Source organism: Dama dama, chromosome 17 (assembly GCF_033118175.1).
Source record: "Dama dama isolate Ldn47 chromosome 17, ASM3311817v1, whole genome shotgun sequence".
Classification (NCBI taxonomy): domain Eukaryota; kingdom Metazoa; phylum Chordata; class Mammalia; order Artiodactyla; family Cervidae; genus Dama; species Dama dama.
Window position 1 is genome coordinate 51,385,809 of NC_083697.1, and position 17,886 is coordinate 51,403,694.

Sequence of the window (17,886 nt, forward strand, 5' to 3'; positions counted from 1 at the left end):
CCCCTTACCAGGTGACTCTCACCTCCAGAGCTTCAGGGCCTCTTAAGACCGCCTCCCTCCCCTGGCCTTGTCCTCTCCGCCCCCCCTTGCCTCCATTATTCCTCTTCATGGCTCTAATCACTGTCTGACATACGTGCTCTTATTTCATCAGGACTTCCCTGTCCTTGATACAAAGTAAGCTCCAGATCTCAGAGCAGTGTCAGGCACATAGTAGAAACTCAGTACATATTTGTTAAATGATGAACATAAAAGAGGGGGGAGGAAAATCGGTGGGACAGAATTCCAAAGCAGAGGTTGGCAAACTTTTCCTGTAAAAGGCCAAATAGTAAATATTTAAAATTTTGCTGGCCACAAACAGTCTCTACTTCTTAATACTCTTTATTATTTTCTAAAATAATCTTTCAAAAATGTGAAATCCATTCTTAGCCCCCAGACCACACATAGACAAGCCACAGATCTGACCTTAACTTCTGTGAGAAAAAGTGAAGGAAACAGGGTTAAGAACAGAGGTGAAGCTCTGGTAGCTTCTGAAACGGTAGCTCTGAAGAAGGGAAAGGAGACGTCTCCCTCTGAAGACTTCCCTAAAGGGAAATGAGAAAAAAGATGAAACGTGTGCAAAACCTTTGAGGTAAAGAACAGACAAGCAAGAGAATTTATTTCAGTGGCATCAGCCTCAGCGTGGGGGGAAACGAATTCTGCAGTTGGGTGTGAAGCACTTGAAGAGTAGGACAGTTCTGATAGAACAGGGCAGCTAATTACATAGAGATAAATAAGGAAAATGATAAACATGGTGGGATTCAGGCAGAGTTGAACAACATGAATCTGTGTTGTGTTCTGGAAGACAAGGGGAAAATGGGAAAAGGTAGAGCCTGAGAATTATAGCTTACGAAGTTTGAGTGATGCTGCACAAAATTTTAAAGGTGGTTGGCCTGGCATACTAGTTCAGAATAATATTTTGTTTTCCTCATACTCTTTTTTGATAAAATTACTTCTAGAATCATCATAGAAATATGAGTTAATTTGTGAATAATAATATCAATAATTGCCTTTATTTATGAATGGCTAAGCTATAGTTGTATATGCATGTGTACTCAGTCGCTTCAGTCATGTCTGACACTTTGCGATCCCAGGAACTGTAGCCCACCAGGCTCCTCTGTCCATGGGAACTCTCCAGACAAAAATACTGGAGTGGGTTGCCATGCACTTCTCCAGGGGATCTTTCCAACCTGGGGATCAAAACCTCATCTCCTGTATCTCCTGCATTGCAGGTGGATTGTTTACCCGCTGAGCCACCTGGGAAGTGGTAGTCAAAATGTAGTCATTATCTCTCATTTAGTCATTTATGTAGTTCTGGTATTATCTCTGATTTACAGGATGAGGAAATTGAGAATTAGGGGAGTTAAGAAACGAGGCCCACAAGGTTCTTAAATGATGGAGCTATATGAACCCAACCAAGTCTGTCTGATACCTGGTCTGTGCTCTTAATGTACCTCAGTAGGATGTTGATGAGTGGATTAGTGTCAGTGTGGAAGGAGGTCTCTAGTGACAAGTCCTGTCCTCTGTCTTGTTCAGCATTTTTTGATGCTCTAGATGAGGACATAGATGGTGCATTTATCAAACTTTCCAGCAATGCACACCCAGGAAGAAGAGGGAATACATTAGATGACAGGATGAGGATCCAGGATTGTCTCAAATTGGAACGGTTCATCAAAGAGGAAATGTAATAGATATAAGAATACAGCCCTTTACTGTCAGAAACAACTGCACAAGTATGCTATGCTTTAGCTCTGGGGCGTGTAGGGAAGAAAAATGCTTGAAGGCTTTCGTCACCTCACTTTGACTGTGGTGAACTATAGTTTGTCCAGAAGAGAATGGAATAGAGAAATTATTCAGGACTACTTCACCCGGGGAACTGTTAAAGGAACTCATAAAGTCTCAGAACAACAACAGGAAAAACAAAAAACACTCACCGAAAACCCAACCTGGTGGTGATGGTGTTGGGAGTGGGGGAAAGAAGAGTCAGTGGCCTCCAATGTTTCTGAACGTTTTCATAGAAGATAAGTTAGGCTTGTTCCATGTGACCTTTGTAGTCAGAACTAGGAGTAGTAAGTGGGGATTACTCGGAGCCAGAATTTGACTCTGTATGAGAAATAACTCCCCCTAAATTAAACCTGTTCAAAATTTTAACTGGTTTCACTGGGAATTAATGTGTCTCCTATTGCTGAATGTGTTTCAGATTGAGACTGGACAATCATTTGTTAGAACTTACTCTAGATGACCTCTCAAGGCTCTGCCAACACCATGTTTTTGCCTCTGAAAATGTCAGATGAATAAAGCATTTCCGTACTATTTTTCAAAATAGTAAACTTATTTTTCTTCTGTGTTTGCAGCCTGATCTAGTACTGTGTTAGATATATGGTGGTGTGTATAATACAGAACTTCTGTTTTGAACTTAAGCTGTCCAAGTTCTAATTTTTAACTTAGAATATGACAAGATGTTTAGCACTCCAAGTCAGGCTTCAAGTATTTTTTTTTAAACGGATGTGTTCTTTTGTATAATTCTTGCCAAAGATTACACTGAATTTGTACCACATTCCTACCAATGTTTTTTCCAGATCACATCCTATGATGTAACTTTTGGTAAGTTTAAAGGGAATATATCTATTCAAGAGGTACCTTGAAATGCTCACTTATCTTTTAACAAATTAAATCTAATATACAGGTTGAAGTTGTTTCAAGGACTTAATCTATTGACTTTCTGAGACCATTAGTTAGTTCTTAAACTTGGTTCTGTGATCTGCCTTGTTCTGTTTTTGTAACACATATATTCATAGTCTTAATTTTCAGCTTTATAAATGAAAAGTTAACTGGATAAGTATTGAAAACCTCTTGATTGTTTCTCTAAAGCTATTAAAAAGCACATCATTTTGTTGGTTACCATCACTAAGTCTTTCTGACATTCATGAACAAAGTTGAAGCAAAAATAGGAAAGCTCTCTATTTTTGGTTTTAATCCCCTAAAGTTTACCTAATAATTCAGTGGGTATACTAATTGAAAAGAAATACTTTTTTTTTTTTAGGTGTAATCCCTTTTCATGGATTTTCAATGTATGGTAAGTTAGGCTTTTAAATACTCACTGTTTCTATTACACTTTAGAAAATTTGAACATGAACCTCACCATTTATATTGCATCACCCACACACTCAACAATGTTATTGTGAACTTTTAAACACTGGGTTTGGTATTTGTTTATATGTCCAATTAAAATTTGCTGAGATGATGATTGCTTGTGAAATTAAACATACTGTGAAAATGGTTCTATGGTTTACCATTTTCTAATTCACTAGAAATTAGAAATACAGACTGATATTTAGTTTTAATAGCTGTAAAAATTCTTAAACTAATTCCCTTAAGTCTTTTTAAAAAATACTGGATCAGAAAAAATGCAAAGGGAAGGACACCACCGCGTGAGCTCACGATTTCTTCAGACTGGCTGGTATGCAGAGCGACAGTCACACTGAAGCATGCGGTCATCCTGACGCACACACGACAAACACGTGTGCAGGTCCGAGAGCCCTGAGCGCCTTCTGCCTCACGTGTCTTTGAATGAGGAACGCAGGAAGCGTCATGAAGATAAGCAAGAGCGAGAACACTCTCTGCCTTAATGCCATTTAATTTTTCATTTATCTGCATTACATATGAACTTGTTGAAGATTCTTGTCCCAACTATTCCTCCTCCCCAACCTTTATACTAAACAAATATAAAGTTTACCTTTGTAAAAAGAATCAGCAATAAATTAACACTTTTCTTTGTAAAAAAAAAAAAAAAAAAAAACCCTTGAGTGTTCAGCATCAGACCATCATGGTGAATGACATAATATAAAACTTTTAAAACCAGCACACAATGAAAAGGATTCAGAGTGTCTAGGAATTTTGCATTATGCTTCCCTTGGCTTTATTCTCTTGAGCCGACAAAATTTCATAACATAATACATATTGTTATAGTGAGGTTCCAGCACATTTCTTTTTTATAAATATGTGAGGAATTTAAAATAGAAAACCTAGCAAGGTTAAGAATATAAATTTTTACCTCTAATAATAAAATGTAAGCCCTTTAATCCTTTTATTTTAATAATCCCAACTGCAAGCATTTTTCAAGTAAATAGTTTTTAAAAGGTGTACTTGAGCGATTTAGAGAACAGTTAATGATGTCAGGAAGTTTAAACTTCCTAACAATTCTCAGGGTACAAAATACATCATTGATTCCTGCCTATTCACAGATGAAATAATCATATTGTCAGGTTGGCATCTGATTTTAAAATCTGACTTTCTGACATTCAGCTGTGGACTCTCTGGTTGAGCTGACCCACCTGTGCTTAATTGCCACAAACAGTGCAAAAGAAAACTTAATTCAGATTCATTAGAGAAACAGAGATTGTTATCACAAACACACAAAAATTTCACTAGAGAAATACATTCTTAGAGTTGTTTTACTTTAAGCCTATGAAAACTGTCTAGAAACATATTGAGATATGCCAATGTTGACCAATAGCCTGTTAATCAGAATTTTAATTTTCAGATTCCATCAGTTGAAGACCAACTTTCTAAAAGCTAGTCATAAATCATTTTATATTTTACTTACCTGATGTCAAAAATTAAAAATTTTGAAAGATGCTTTGTGGGACAAAGTAAAAATGAATTGCCTGGATGTCACTTTCTTATTACTTCAATTTAAAAAGAGAGAGATTTCATGTAATTTTTAAAAGTTACTTTGAATTTTTAATACCCTTATATGGTTCCATTGTGTTATTCTACTGTTGGGATTATAAAACATTTTTTTTTTTTTTATAAAACATTTTATAATTTACTCCATTTAAAAAAAATTTTAATGACAGTTTTTACATGTGCATATATTCCCTTTTCAACATGAAAAAGAATATATATGATTTTAAACTTGAATGAATATTATTACTATGAAATATTAATTTATTGTGTATGTTTTGTGAACTTATTTTTTCAATTATAGTAGTTCTGCAATATTATCAATTAATTTTTTTTGTTCTTTCAGTTGCACCACTTTGTTTTCTATACCATGAACCTTCCAAACTGTATCAGATATTCCGTGAGATGTATGTGCGTTTTTTCTTCAGGCTTCATTCCATCTCTTCTCATCCTTCTGTAAGTTCATAAAAAATTGGATCAAACCAGACTCTGATTTGTTCTTTTTCCCTTAAGAAAAACAAATTGTGAAGCATCACTTTCCTATGGAAAAAAGGAAAGAATAAATTGATACTTAAATAGTTTTAGTAATAATGACGAGAAAAAGTCCTTTATCACTTGCATTTAAATTATCTTTTATATGTTGAAAGAATAAACATAGCAATGTCTGTATTGTTTTCTTTGACAAAGATGGCTACATTTTTGAACTTTGGTTTCCTCATCTCTGAAATGAGGTTAATGCTGAGTTTCTGTGCTGCTGTGAAGAAGAGTATGAAGCCCTTGGGTAGTAAGTACTTGGCTCGTGGCAAGTGTTCAGTAAATAGATGGCTGTTGTTTTTATTATCATTATGATCATCATCATCATCTTTGTCAATGAAAATTAAACATGTATTTGTCCCTTATTTTTCAATATCATGTTTGACTAATTATCCTTTATCAAACTAGATATTTTCTTTGTGTTTATTCAATAGATGACTCCTTGGCCTTAACAAGAAATTCAAAGAGAAACATATTGGGAATTGAATATTCGTATCTGTCTCATTTTGGCCAATCCTTTATCGTATCTTCCCTCCCCACTCCCACCCCCCTTAACCTGAGTAAAAACAAGTATTTATTTCAGTTATACTTTTTCTGTCTTTGGGCCTGCTTTGGTCTGCTTGTGAGTGACTTGACTGACACTCCCAAAGAAACATTAAAATTGGAATGTGTCAGATCTACCAAGTTTTCTGAAAGAGAAGATTGTCACACTGCTACTAAACTAAATAGCAGTTCATCATACCTCCTCCGCATTTTAATCCTGTGTGTTCCTAGTCCACCTTCCTCTGTCTCTAGTGTTGCTCTCAAACATTGCTGATGAAAGCTGGCAAATATCAGAAATCCAGGATGTCACAGATGAGCAAATGAAGTGCTACAAAATTATCACATGTCTCTTCTCTCTGAGATAACTTGATTTAGTGTCTATATTACAATAATGTTTAATCTAGAATAACCAAAAATATATTAATAATTCTCTTTTCTAATGAGTCATACTTAGCATCAGATTTCTTATTCTCATGTTTTATTTTCACACATCAGACTTTAAAAAAATTTTGTTTTCAATTTTTAAAACTCTGGCTATTCCTTCTGTCCCTCCATGCTGACCCTAAGCTGTCCTCTTCCTGCTGACTGATTGGGACAGCCCTGCCTCTGCCCTTTCTTTATTCAGTGAAATAAAGACTTACAGGAGGTCATCTCCTTTTCTGGCTTGCAGCCAGACTGAACTGTTTAGAACCACGACAGCCTTACTTCTTTAGAAACTCAGAAACTCAAAAAGAGGATTAGAACTTCCTTACAAAGAACAACCCTGAGGAATGCTGAACTGCAAGAAAGACTTTATTCAGAGTTGTCAAGTAGTTAATGCACTTGAAAACCCATCTGCTTTGTACTCTACAATGCCCTTTTAAAAAAAAGTAGATTTCAGTTTTTTAAAAAAAACCATCCTTATACTCGGTAATCAAACATTCTTGTTTGATGGCTTCCTGACAGAAATTTCAAGCAGTCAATCTTTCCCTGGGGATGGTTTTCAATGAAAGAGTAAAAAAAGCAGGAAATATTTTCCCTGATGGGTGAGGCAGCTGAAAGAAAGGAACATATGGAGGAAGAAAGTGAAGGGTGTGGCTACAGCGCTAGAGAAATACCTGGAAATTGGACTGCATCCAGAAAAAACTAATTTTGCTGAGCCTAAGTGATAATATATGACTTACAGAGTAGCAGGCTTTCTAGAAAATGATGTTTTTCTTGAATTCTGAACATTACTATATACCAGCTTATGCAGGAAGCCTCTTGTTGTTAAAAAGGAGGCTCCTTAGCATATTTATAAGAGTGAGTTAGGGATAAACTTATTTTTAATGTTTTAGAGATCAATGGTGCATTTCCTGTCTTTGGCTCTTAAACAATACTGATATTGATCATCTTTTCGTCATTTCTATTTGAGTAATTTGATGGCAGAGTTCATTTTTAAATACTAAGTTATGCTTTTCTCTTGTGACTTATTGTATCCAGGGTATTGTGTCCCTCTGTCTGCTGTTTGAAACCCTTCTGCAAACTTATCTCCCCCAACTCTTTTATCATCTGCGAGAAATTGGGGCTCAACCGTGAGTATTTTTCTCTCCTAATTGAAGAATAGATTGACATCAGAAGGCTCTTTTTAATCATCAAAGATGCAGTGACTTTTTTCAGAGAAATTAACATTTTCCCCGATAGAACAATACTTGCTGCTGCTGCTAAGTCGATTCAGTCGTGTCCAACTCTGTGCAACCTCATGGACTGCAGCCTACCAGGCTCCTCTGTCCGTGGGACTTTCCAAGCAAGAGTACTGGAGTGGCTTGCCATTGCCTTCTCCGAGAAAGAGGTACAGAGTAGTTGGTTTAACACAATGAGGTGCCAGCGAACTTTTAGGATCTGATACATAGGGTAAAGGAGTGACCTAATGATATGCAGGTTAAAAAGTTCACTCTTAAAGTCTGAGAAATTGACAGAAGCAACCTGTATGTGCAGGTTCCTCTGTCCCTGGGATTCTCCAGGCAAGAATACTGGAGTGGGTTGCCATTTCCTTCTCCAGAACAATAATTATCAAGTAGTAAATTATAAATCAACATTGTGCCAAAAATTCTTGGAAGGCTTACCAAAATCCTGATAAATTCTTATTTGCTTGGATTTTTGTGCTTGGTACAAGAATCCCCAGAGAACTAATTCGTGTTCATGGTGAAAGATGGTGACCAAACTAAGGTAAAAATCTGTGGAAACGAATACTGCCTGAGAAATATGATAATACTTAAATTGTCAGTTTGGGCCAGATTTATCAGAAGACAACTTTGAAAGCCAGATCAGTTAAAGTTTGCTATCTTTCATTAAATGAAAACTAAATCAATTATCTAATGGTTGTACACTGTGATTTTTCCTTCCAAAAGCTTGAATTTTTGTTTATTTATCTCAGTATGAGTTATCAGTAAATATCCCAGTACCAGTTATCAGTGAGTAGGTCAGGTACCTGTGGACCTCATTATTACTGGTTCTCTTTTCTCTTTTCCAATTAACAATGTTCATGGCAACAGAAATTTCCAAATGATTTATCAGTGTTTTGTTATTGTCTTCCTCTCTGTGTACCTCATATAATTTATTGATAATACCTGACAATCTTTCTTTTATGGCCAATAAAAAATAGAATTCTGTTAAAAATTATAATTATTATTAAACAAAATTGTGGCAGAAATATCATATTACACATGTATTTTTTTTCTTGTGGTAAACACCTAATTTTTTATTATTGTGAAACGAATATTTGTATATATCTATGCCTTTCTGTACTAGACATTTAGTTTATTGTTATAACTAAAATCCTGATATTTTCCTAGTCTATTTATATACTTTAATCATTAAAAGAAACAAATTTATTTCAATAAATTATGGTAAACATCAAAATTCTAATGAAAGGTGTCAGGCGAGTGTATGCGTCTGGGTTCTTGTCTCCTCACAGCAATGATTGGGAGCGACGGACATTAAAGCTCGTGGTCCATCACAGCTCTTGGGCCTTGGACAAATGGTGTCATAGCTCTTAGACAAATCAGTGTTACAGCTCTATTTTATTTAGAAGATAGCAGGAGAATCCATCCTCAAAGAAGAGAAGAGAGTGGAGGAGCGGGTAGAGAGAGAGAGAGAGAGAGAGCATACGGACGGGGGCGGGGGAGAGAGAGCGCGCTTGGCTCCTCCTTTTATACGGTTTTTTCTTCCCCCTGGGCCTGCCCTATGCAAATTGGGCTCAGCCAGGAGTGCTGTTCTACCAGAAGTCCTCACTCCCGTCCTGGGAACTTTCTTTGACCTTCCTCTGTTCTATTTTCGCAGGCTTTTCCCTTCCTTGTCTTTTAGCCACTGCCATTTTGGACTCCTTTTACCTATTCTAACCACCTAACAAAAGGAAAGTAAAAAAATTCAGTCGTCAGGCTAGAAATCAATTATTAAAAGACTCGTACTATGAATTAAAACTAATGCTATTGGAAAGTTTTAATTAGAATTTAATTTTTTTACTAGATATAAGACTTTTCAGGATATCTCCTTCTGCTTGAGTACTCTGTGCATTTTATCTAAGTTATCATATGTATGGACATAAATTATTCATAATATCCCATAATTATATTAGTCTTTTACTATCTTTAAAATCAGAGTGACACTATCTGTCTCATTCCTGAGATTGATATTTTTATCTTATGTTTCTTGATTATTCTGGTCAGAGGGCTTATTTATTTTATTCTTTGAAAAAAATCAGTTTTGGTTTCATTGATTTTCTATTTTCAGTTTCTTTGATTTATCCTCTTTTATTTGTTTTTTTCTTCTGGGTGCTTGTTTTTGCTTTGTTTTGCTCATCTTTCTGCTTGCTTAAGGTGAAATTTAGAGAATTGATTTCAGATATTTCTTTCCTAATATAAGCAACAATGATGTTATAAATTTCCCTCAAAGCACTGTTTTACCTCCACTCAACAAATTTTGATATTTTATGTTTCCACTTTCATTCAATCAAAATGTTTCTTAATTTCTCTTGTGACTTCCTGTTTGACCATAGTTTATATAAAAGTATACATTGTTTAATTTCCCAATATTTGAAAAAATGTGGTATCTTTCTGTTATTGATTTCTATTTTAATTCTATTACAATTAGACAACATGCTTCTTAAGCTTTTAGTTCTTTTAAATGTTGTTGTAGTTTGTTTTATGACCCAGAATATGAGCTACCTTGATGAATCTTTAATGTATACTTGAAAAGAAGTAATTTTCTGCTAGTGTTGAGCAGAATGTCTATAAGTGGTAATAAAGTCAAGTTTTTTTTATAATGTTCAAGACTTCTCACTGTTAATTTTCTGTCTACTATTTCTATTGATTATTGAGAAAGAAGTGTTAGCGTCTCCAATTATAACTGTGAATTTGTCTTTTTGTTTCTACGTTGCTATATATATATATATTTATTTCATGTATTTGACACTGTTTTTAGGAGAATTGATGCCCAGATAGGGGCATCATCAGGTTCAAATTGGACCTCAGTATTCTCGGGCTTCCCTTGTGGCTCAGCTGGTAAAGAATCTGCCTGCAATGTGGGAGACCTGGGTTTGATCCCTGGGTTGGGAAGATCCCCTGGAGAAGGGAAAGGCTACCCACTCCAGGATTATGGCCTGGAGAATTCCATGGACTACAGTCCATGGGGTCGCAAAGAGTTAGACACAACTGAACTATGTCTGATACAGCGATTCCAGCTTTCTTTCTATTAGAATTTGTATAGTGTATTCTTTTCTGTCCTACTTTTAGTGTATTGATTATCAATGTCTCTACTTTTCAGGCGGCTTTCTTATCAAAAGTATATTCAGGTCTTTCATTGTGGCAGTTTATCTTTAATTGGTGTGTTTATTCCATTTATATTTAATGTAATTGATATTGGGTTAAAATAATAACAGTTGATACTGTTTACTATTTTGATAGACTTTTTTGTTTGTTCCATGTGCTCTTTATTCTTTTTTTCCCTCTTTTCCTGCCTACTTTTGAATATTTTTTATTCCATTTTAATTCCAGTATTATTATTTACACCTTTTAAAAAATATATTTTGATAATGTCTGTTTTAGTTCAGTCTGATACAACATATTACTATAAACTGTATGGCTTATAAACAACAGAAATTTATTTCTCACAGTTCTGGAGACTGGAAGTCTAAGATCAAGTTGCTAGCATGGTTGAGTTCCAGAGCGGACCTTCTTCTAGATTGCAGACTGCTGACTTCTCATTGTATCCTCATGTGATGGAGAGCAGAGAGGAAAAACACGCTGTCACAAGACTTTATGAAGTCACTAATCCCAATCATGAGAACCTATTTCATAACTTTATCTAATGCTAATTGACTTCCAAGGGCCACATCTCTTTCCTAATACTATCACACTGCAGGTGGTTTCAGTGAATTTGGGGTAGGGATGGGGACACAGGCATTCAGGCTATGACAATGCCTTGGGCTTCCTGATGGCTCAGCACGTGAAGAATTCGCCTGCAGTGCAGGAGACATGCATTTGACCCCTGGGTCAGGAGATCCCCTGGAGAAGGAAATGGCAACACACTCCAGTGTTCTTGCCTGGGAAATCCCATAGCATTATCACTGAAAAATGTACATGCCTTAATTAAAAAATACTTTATGCAGGACTTACAATATACATCTTTAATTTATCACATTCTATTTTCAAATAAACTCCAGGCCTGGAGGGCTTCACAGGCAAATTCAACCAAACATTTCAGGGAGAAATAATATCAATTATTGTTTTTCTCTGACTGCTATCAAGGTCTTTGCCTTTGTTTCTCAACAGTTTATGATGTATCTGGACATGGATTTCTTGGGTTTATCCTGTTCAGGGTTTGTTGAACATCTTGAATTTGAGGGTTATTTCTTTTGTCAAATTTAGGAAGTTTTCAACCATTGTTTCTTTTTTTAGGTTTCACCCTTTTTTCCCCAAACTTTTAACTTTTTATTTTGTATTAGGGTATATCCAGTTAACAATGTTGTGGTAGTTTCAGGTGAATAGTGAAGGAACTTGGCCATACATATACATGTATCCATTTTCCCTCAACCATTATTTCTTCAAATATTTTTTTTTCTGTACCACTCACATTCATCTTTTCTTCTGGAAGACAAATATTGAAACTTTTGGTCTTATCCCACAGGTTTCTAAAGCTCTTTTCATTTTATTTTCAATTCTTTTCATTCTGTAGTTCAGATTGGACACTGTTTATTGACTTATACTTAAATTCACTGGCTCTCTCATCGTTTATTTCCATTTTGCTGTTGGATTCATCCAGTGAGGGTTGCTTTGTTGTTGTTATTGTTTTTGTATTTTTTAGTTCTAAAATTTCTATTTGGTTTTAACAAAACTCAGAATTTTACATTAATAAAAGCAAATTCCACTGTATATAAATTATACCTCAATAAGCTTTATTTCTAAGAAACTGATTCTGTGCTAGATATACTAGGAAGCAGGGAGGCATGGTATGTGGTACTGTTGGTCTAATAAGACACGATGAGAGATCCATAAAATGAAACTAGTTGAAGTTAATAATTTTAGACTTAAAAGTGAATTTGTTTTGTTTTGGGCCACACTGAATGCCTTGTGGGATCTTAGTTCTCCGACCAGGGGATTGAACCCAGGTCCCCTGTAGTGGAAGCATGGAGTCCTAAGGGCATGCCAGGGAATTAGTGAACTTTTTAAGTTTAAAACATTCACTGGCCAAAAGTTTTTTGGCATCTATAAACTGATATTCTAAAACCAACCAAGAGACTTGACTTATAATACTACTGCCTACATGTACTTTTGTTATATTAGAGCAATAGTTATATAATATTGAGGAACTTCTGAAACTTGGGGGTCCTTTTTCAACCTTAGGAAAATTAATATGACATCAACAAAGGCAATCTCTGGATCCCATTTTCTCTTTTAAGAAAAAGTACTGGTATTTATATAATATTATGACAGTTTTAATAAAGAATTTGGCTAAAACCTCTCGGGGCAGTCAAGTGATATTTAATTGCTAATATATAGTAGAGAAATATGAGAGAGTATTTTATCTCTTCAGGCACCAAAGCCAGGTTTGTTTCCTGATTCTAGAGATAAAATATTATTGTAACATAACCTTGTTATGAAACAGTAGGATCTAAAAAAAAAAAAGAAAGAAAAGAAAAAGAAACAGTAGGATCTCATACTTCTTAGGATTTTTTTTTTTTTTTGGTCACAAAATAGAATTAATTGAATTTTCTGGTTGATCTTTCAGAGTTCTGATGACCTCCTTTTTAAAACTAGTGGGTTGAAATCAGAATTCTATTTCTAAATTCCCTTATAGCTTTTCTATTTTATTTTTCTTTTGCTAAGTTGCTTCAGTCATGTCTGACTCTTTGCAACCCCATGGACTATAACCCACCAGGCTTCTCTGTCCATGGGATTCTCCAGGCAAGAATACTGCAGTGGGTTACCAGTTCCTTCTCCGGGGGATCTTACCAACCCAGGGATCAAACCCATGTCTCTTATATCTCCTGCATTGACAAGTGGGTTCTTTACCACTAACACCACCTGGGAAGCCCCTTATAGCTTTAAAACTATTTTTCCTTGTCTTTTTTGTATCCTTAGTAGCCATTTGAGTGAAATTTAGGAATATAGTTTATTGAATTGGAAAAATATGCAGCTATAAGTATTTATTTGACTCATTGGAAAAGACCCTGATGCTGGGAGGGATTGGGGGCAGGAGGAGAAGGGGACGACAGGGGATGAGATGGCTGGATGGCATCACCAAGTCGATGGGCATGAGTTTGAGTAAGCTCCAGGAGTTGGTGATGGACAGGGAGGCCTGGCGTGCTGCGATTCATGGGGTCGCAAAGAGTTGGACACGACTGAGCGACTGAACTGAACTGATAATTTTAAGTATCTTGAATAAAAATTCAAATAATCTTGGCTTGCCTGGAACTCTTAAGACTATAAGATCACCTCATTGATAGCTAATTAGTACACACCCTGAAAAACAAAATGTAGAAGTCAGTTTTCTAAAGAATGAACTACAACATAAAGTAGGGTGCTGGAATATAATTCTTTCTCTTAATACTTTTGAGAGCACTAATTTGGGAACTCAAGGTTTCTCAGCTGAATTTTTATAGCTATTAATAGAGTACTTGAATTTTTTTAAATTTATTTTATTAAAGTATAGTTAATTTACAGTGTTGTGGTAGTTTTACTGTATGGCAAAGTGATTGAGTTATACATATATATATATTCTTTTTCATATTCTCTCCCATATGGTTCATCACAGGATATTGAATATAGCTCCCTTTGCTACACAGCAGGACCTTGTTGTTTATACATTCAATGTATAATAGTTTGCATCTGCTAATTCTGAGCTCCAGTCCATCCTTCTCCTGTTGGCCTTGGCAACCACAAGTCTATTCTCTGTATCTATGAGTCTGTTTCTGTTTTGTATATAAGTTCATTTAAGATTCATATTTTAGATTCCACATATAAGTGATATCATATGGTATTTGTCTTTCTCTTCTGACTTAATTCACTTAGTATAGTAATCTCTAATAATGTTGCTGCAAATGCCATTATTTTATTTCTTTTTTAAGGCTGAGTAGTATTCCATTGTATATGTGTAGAGTACTTGAGTTTTAAATGACTGTGATTTGTAAAACCCACAAAGGAGTTACTGTCATTGTAACTCGTTGAGATTTTCTGATAATTGCTTTTTGATGAGAAAAACTTCCACTGGTAAAATATCTTGTTTTTTTTTGTTTATAGACTTCGCATATCATTTAAATGGATGGTTAGAGCTTTCTCTGGATACTTGGCTACAGATCAACTCTTGCTTTTGTGGGACAGAATCCTAGGATACAACTCTCTGGAAATTCTTGCTGGTAAGAGTAAGTGCTTGTTCATAAAACACATGTTGTTTCTATAGTAAAACCCTTCTTTTCTTTCTAACATTTACCATCTATAATTGGAATTGGAATCTACAGTTGTCTGTCATCTCTAATTCATGAACATTTAGTTGATTTATCTGCCTTAGAAGACAAGGACTGATGTTCTGCAATCTAAATACGCTTGTGGAACTGCCCATCACCAGTTTATTCCTAGTCTTCCTTCATTGCTTCCAGGAATGTCAATTTCCCCTCCCCTGCTTCTAGTCCAGCCAGAGTGTTTGTTCAGTCTCAGCACCTATGAGGTTTGTTCAGCAGAGTGTAGGTCCACGTCCCTTCTTCTCCTGACTCCTCTGATTATCTTCTAGTTCTGTTCTGTGCCCCTTCTCAGCTACTACCTAAAAGCCAAACCAAGACTGAGCCTCCCTGCATAGTTGAAATCTCTGTCTGTGAGTAATACATAAAAGTTTCCCCTTTTACTTATCCTCTTAAGTCAAAAAAAAATCAACGTTTTTTCAGAAAGTCACAAACTCATCTCTTATTTAATAATTAAGCAGTTCTTACAGCAGATATACACAGAGGGCAACTGTATGATAACACATATGGCACAGATTTCTTATATTATTTTGCTTCTCTGCATGTAAAATACATTCCATTGTTTCTATCACCAGGATTATCAGGGAATTCAAATAAATATGACAGGGTTTTCACACGGGTGGGGAGCTGAAAAGTTGCCAGAGTGCTGGTTCCAGCCTTCTCCATTTGTGTGATATGAGCAAATTATTTAAGCTGTGAGAGCCTTTATTTCTTTACCCAGTAGCAGCACTGTAAAGTCACCTCTTTGGCCATTTGGAAATAATGCTTAATTGAAGACTCTTCCTGGAAAAGATTCTCTAGGTACCATATTAACATATTTTTGAGTGCTGAGAGGTCTAGAGTAATTAGGTGGTATTTTTGAAAGGAAAGTTAGCGTAATAATAAAGTGCCATGAAGATAATAACTGTTGCCCCTGGTGTAATCAGAGTTATTTACCAAAGTTTTTAATAACTCCCAGTATCCTTCCATCTCAATTGTTTTTAAAGCCAATATAAATATGAGTTAGGGGGAAAAAAATGGTCTGTCATCACCTCTTTTGGCTGAATGGCTGTGATACATACCATCCAGAGATAGAAGGAATGCTAGAGATCATCAAGTATAACTTCTTTTAAGTATTTCTGGCAGGTAATACTTATCCTGTGTTTGAACATTCAGTGTTGGGTAATCTCTGTCTTACTAAGTGGCCTATTTCATTTTTGGATAATATAACTTGTTAAAATGTACTACTGTGGCACCAGGATCATCATCATGTTTTTTCTACTCTCTCACCCCCTTTCTTTCCCCAAAGTCTTCTATTTTCCAGGCTAAGTAGTCTTGTTTTTTGCTAACATTACTTGGGTGACAGGATTTTAAGATTTTCCACGAAATAATTCTTCTGGGTGTTCATAAATTTTGAAGAGCATTGTATTAATATGTAACTTTTTGTATCATTTCAAAAAGATATTAGAGCATGTTAAAGAAATGGGCTAAGTATTAGGAAGTACTTTCTAATAATATAGGACTTTGGAAAAGGAGAATGGGCTTTTTAACTGTCATCTGAAGGGTTAAGAGATTTTCTATCGTGAAAGAAATGTTAAACTAGAAGACCTCAAAGCCTCTTCCAGTTTAAATTCCCCCTTTCTGTGACTTATCATGCCCTCAGCAAACTGAAGTAAAAGAGGAATGAATGTTGAATGCTGCATTTGCTCTAAGCCAGGCACTCTGCTGCATGCTTAATACGTTAATAAGTTATTGATTCATAGGTAGAACGACAAGCCACACTGTTACATCTCACTTTCTCAGAAATGTTTTTTAAAAAACCAACAGGGAAGAATTGTAGAACATCTAGAAATGAAATTAGACTGATGGGAATTCCTTCCATGGAATTCAGATAAAGAGACCAAAGGCAAATAATTGCATGTAGACGCCTGGAAAATTCCATGGACAGTGGAGCCTGGTGGGCTGCACTCCATGGGGTCTCAAAGAGTCAGACAGACTGAGCATGCATGCACACATGTATACAGGTTAGTTTTGATCATTTTATACATTTTTTTAATCTGAGTATATTAGAACAGAATATTTTGAGACCAACTTTTTTGCTTAAGTGAGTTTATATAATCTTTAGAAATATTTTAGTAAATATTACTGGTTTCAACTGTGAACTTATTAGGGTCTTTTGAAGAACAGTTTAAAGCATGGGTATCTTAATGTTCATGATAGAGTTGCCTAAAATTAATGAGAACAATATAAAATACCAAAAGTAAGTATTTGAGTTTCTACATTTCATATAAAACATGAATTCAGTTGAAAATATCCCAAAATATAGAGCTTTTCTCCTTGGCAAATAAGCCTGCTCTGTGGAAGGGCTGGGCAAACCAAACATGAAGTAGACAGAAAGGAACTTCTGTGATGTGACACCAAGATAAATAAAGGTTATGAGCACATAAGCATTTTGGATGCTGAAGTTAATTAGTAACTACTCTTTTATTCTCCCTCTTATCTACCTTTGGAAAAACTATTTCCCAGCATGTAAAACTCTTTCCTGCTACAGCAGAAAATTTGACCATCCTGTCAAGCTTTCACCAACTCCATTAAATTACACACAAAAAAGGAAATAGTGACTACATCCCTTAGCTTATAAAATGTCTCCATTGTCAAATATGATTCTAGATATTAGAAAACTATAAAGAAGTTGCTGGTCCACAGAAGTGGTTTTCTTGGATATTCTTGTAAAAATGGAAGCTCAAGGACTTTAAAGTACTTAAGTTTTCGCAGTTAAAGGGTAAATTCTTTGTTCCAGATCTCTTATATCCATGTTTATATATTAGATAATTCCAGCTGACTTGACTTTTTAAATAAATCTATTCATTTTACCACAACCATCTTTTTTCCTCCAGAATTTTCCTAACTAGTTCTAATACTTTTTTGGCGAGCTTTCCAAAATCTCTTGTCCCCTCAAAAATTACCTGTGCTTCCCAGTCACTCTGCCTTTACCTGGGGAAATTAAGAAACCTGGATCCTGACATCTACTCCCCAGGAACAGCCACCTACCAGGTGGTCCAGAGCACTGATTACCATGCACCATCCTCAGTCCATCTCTGGCAAACCATTATTTTTTAAAATTGAAGTATGTTGAT

The 17,886-nt window shown here is 35.5% G+C and overlaps 1 protein-coding gene across 3 annotated transcripts in view; it reads left to right on the forward strand.

Moving 5' to 3' along the window:
* The window catches only part of TBC1D19 (TBC1 domain family member 19), a 135,439-nt gene that overhangs the window by 113,933 nt on the left and 3,620 nt on the right, over positions 1-17,886 (forward strand). For all 3 annotated transcript variants that reach the window (XM_061164507.1, XM_061164508.1, XM_061164509.1), the window contains 4 exons: positions 3,080-3,112; positions 5,069-5,178; positions 7,261-7,352; positions 14,556-14,671. In XM_061164507.1, coding sequence (XP_061020490.1) covers positions 3,080-3,112; positions 5,069-5,178; positions 7,261-7,352; positions 14,556-14,671 — 351 coding nt within the window. The remainder of the gene's footprint in view (positions 1-3,079; positions 3,113-5,068; positions 5,179-7,260; positions 7,353-14,555; positions 14,672-17,886) is intronic.